General features: G+C 39.6%; 1 protein-coding gene across 1 annotated transcript; it reads left to right on the forward strand.

The window, feature by feature from the left end:
• Window positions 1-809: 809 nt before the first annotated feature.
• On the forward strand, window positions 810-1,625 carry LOC310990390 (putative nuclease HARBI1; the record flags this gene model as incomplete). The annotated part of the gene is made up of 1 exon (XM_083977735.1): window positions 810-1,625. The coding sequence occupies one exon, from the start codon at window positions 810-812 to the stop codon at window positions 1,623-1,625; it is 816 nt and encodes a 271-aa protein (XP_083833861.1).
• Window positions 1,626-3,728: the final 2,103 nt, after the last annotated feature.

Below are 3,728 nucleotides of genomic sequence, written 5' to 3' on the forward strand. Positions count from 1 at the left end.
GCTGCTGCTGCCGTTGTCGTGGCAACAAGTGTAAGCTGAGAGGAAGTCCAGCCGCAACAGTTGTAGCTCGTAGTTTCCGATTGAGCTGCTACTGAGTGAATGTGTCTATCTGTTTGTATTTTCAGACTGCTGTATATCTAATAAATACAGAGTGTGCAACAATTATACCAAGCTTTACATTTATTTGAAACAGGCCACTGATGTAATCTACAGAAGTTCACACTCAAGCTTCCTCATTGTGTTTCCTGTCCCCTGCCACAATCTGCTGCACTGATGCTCACTTACAGATCTGTATTACTGTAACTGGATTTCTAACAGATTCACTTTGACATCATGATTCCTATAACAGTAAGGCTGGATTGCACCAACAAGGTTTAACTTTAAAACCAGATTAAATCATGGTTTAAATTTAAATTCTGTTGCACCAAACTTTAAACATAGTTTAAAATTAAGACAGATTACAAACCTCCATTTAAACCTCAGTTTAATTTTTACTCTAAACTAAGTTTAAATTTAAACCCGTTGCACCAGAACTTTAAACTCCAGTTTAAACTGTGATCTAGGGTTCATTATAAACCGACAGTGGAGGAGGTTTAATTTTTTCAATGGCTGCATTTTTGAGGTGGATAGAGCAAAATAATGAAGTTCCTCGAAGAAAATTGAGAGACAGGCTCAATCCTCTTGAATTTTATGATGAAGAGGAGTTTTTGGTGAGATACCGGTTTACCAAGGAAACAGTTTTGGAGCTGAACAGGAAGACTGGACCAACTGTCAGACATGGCAGTGACAGAAATGCAGCTGTACCACCGATGCTACAACTCCTGGTTGCCCTGAGGTTCTACGCTACTGGCTGCTTCCAGAGGGTGGATGGAGACCTGTTCGGTCTACACAACTCAACTGTTTGCCGTATTGTCAGCAGAGTGTCTCGGTCCATTGCATCTCTGAAGAACCAGTACATCCGATTCTCTCCAACAGTGGAAACAGCTGCTGGTTTCTACAGGCGAGCTGGATTTCCAGGGGTGCTAGGTGCTATTGATTGCACACATATCCCAATACAAAATCCTGGTGGTGTGAATGGAGAACTCTTCCGCAACCGCAAGGGATACTGCTCCATCAACGTTCAAGTGGTGTGTGATCAAAAATCTGAAATAACCAACATTGTAGCTCGTTGGCCAGGATCAACTCATGACAGCAGGATCTTTGATAACAGTCAACTGTGTGCTGTCCTCGAGAACCAAGCCTTTGAGGGACATCTCCTTGGGGATAATGGCTATCCATGCCGCTCATACCTAATGACTCCACTCCTGAACCCTCAAACACCAGCAGAGAGAAGGTACAACTCCCACCACATTGCAGCCAGAGGAGTGATCGAACGACTCTTTGGAGCATGGAAGAGAAGGTTCCCCTGCATTAAAGACGGACTCCGCACAAAGCTGGACACCACCTTAATCATCATCATCGCCGTTGCAGTTCTCTACAACTTTGGAAAGAGGTGTGGAGATGAGCTACACTTTGAAGCTGATGAGGACCTACATGAGGACAGAGAGGATGACCAGGAGCACAATGCCAATCCAAGTGGGAATGCTGTGAGGCAAACTCTAATACAGAACCACTTCTTTGAATAATTGTATTAATAAATGTTTTTGTAACTGCTGATATTGTGGTGAAAAGTCTATTTCCACAGAATAATTGAATTACTGCCAACTATGTGTTGGTTGAACTAATGGTAGCTTGACCTGTCAACAAGTGTCTTTTTCAAACTATGAAGCACAGAGAAGATAGGCTACACATTGAAGAAAAAGAAAAATATAAGTGAGTCAATATTTCTCTTACCTGAACAGACGACACCAGCATCCTCACCATGTTGACAGTTGTGTGTCCCAAATCCTCTGTGCTGACACTCACTTAGAAACTCTTCACTTCCTGAACACTCCACATCATCAAGCCAGATTTGCCCAGTTCCTTGTCCAAAACTGGCTCCATGAGGGGCAGTCTGTGCTCTACCACAGCCTAACTCTCTGCACACAACCAAGGCATCTTTTAAGTCCCAGTTGTCATCACAGACTGTTCCCCAGGTGTTGTTGTGATAGATTTCAACTCTTCCAGAGCACTGAGTAGATCCAGATCCAGCCAGTCTGACCTGAGCACCTATCAGGCACAAGACATCACCTATCATTTAATATTTTGCTCAAAACCACAAAGATTTGACACATGTCACAATAGAATAGACTGACCTCCAGCTGGTGCAGATGAAACCAACAGAAAAGAGACTACACAAGAAAAAAAATGGCCTTGATCAGTACATGTGCATTGTTTCATTTCCATTTAAATGAACTGAACTGAATTGAATGATTGATATTTAATATGTCTTACCAATCACCAAAAAGCGTAGGCTTCTCTGCAGTCTGCTCGACATGGTTCAGAGAAAAAAGCTGCTGTGCATCATTCATTACCGAGGAAACAAAAGGACAGAAAACTGAGGTACAAACAACATGTAGACACACTCCTCATTTCCTGGAACACTTCTCTCTTTCACTTTTATGTCTCTTTTTTTTCTTCTGAGTACATACTTTTATAAGAAATAACTGTTCTTTTAGGCTACTCTATTTTAGCCATATAAGGTTTCGTAGACTACAACTATTTATTGGACTTTATTTCATGAGTTATTCACTTAAGCTTAAACAAGAAATAATAATAAAAAAGCCACTCCAAGATCACAGGAAATACTTGTAGGAGTCAGCAGCATTACCTTATTTTTAACTGTACTTGAACTTGAGGTAGTGAACACTCCAGCCACAGTTCCCTCCAGAAGTAAAGTAAAAACATTTTGGTCTGACATCAAAAGATTAATATGAGACGAGATCAGGATTTCAGCTTTTATTTTCAGCTATTTACATTGAGATATAATAATAATAATAATAATAATAATAATAATAATAATAATAATAATAATAATACATTTTATTTATACAGCGCTTTTACATATGTTAAACAACTTAGAATAGCCTTGTTAGTTAGTTTTTATTTTCAAAGTGTCATAAACCACAGGTGCCCAGCCCTTGTGGGCTTACAAGACACTTAAAATATGAATACATACAAGAGCCATACAACAAACAAAAGGAAAGTACAGGGAAGGATGCTTCTAAATATTTGTAATGGAACACCACATTTTTAGGTGAGAAAAAGTATTGGAAAAGAAAGACTTGAATAAGATAAAAGTAAATAATGCTCAATATTAAGTTTCAAATCCTGCATCAAGCCTGCTACCCATTGACATCACCAAACTCTTGTGATGCTTTTCCACTTATTATTAGTACTTTTGTGTCCACCAGATGACGGCAAAATGCTTAGGTTTAACTCTGGAATTTAGGTTTGTAAGTTTTGGTTTCACTTTAGTTTTTAATTTGACAGTTGCAACTTCTCATTTAACACGCCAGATGGAGCCAAATTTCAATCGTACTGCAGTACATTCTTTCGGTCAGACCTTTAACCCTTTAATGCATACATTTCCCAGTCTGAAAACCTCTGATCCTTTAAGTGTCCATACATTTCCCAGTCCTAAGACCTCTAACCTTTTAGATAAACAATCCCCACAAGCAGTATTATATTTTCCCCTCAGCAGTCAACCAGCGTGTACAGCAGAACACTCAAACTCAAATGATGAAATGCTGTTTTCACAGCTCGAACAGTTTGCACTGCTTGCTCTATTTCACCAAGACTCTTCACTG

Source organism: Trachurus trachurus (genome assembly GCF_905171665.1).
Source record: "Trachurus trachurus genome assembly, chromosome: 8".
NCBI lineage: Eukaryota > Metazoa > Chordata > Actinopteri > Carangiformes > Carangidae > Trachurus > Trachurus trachurus.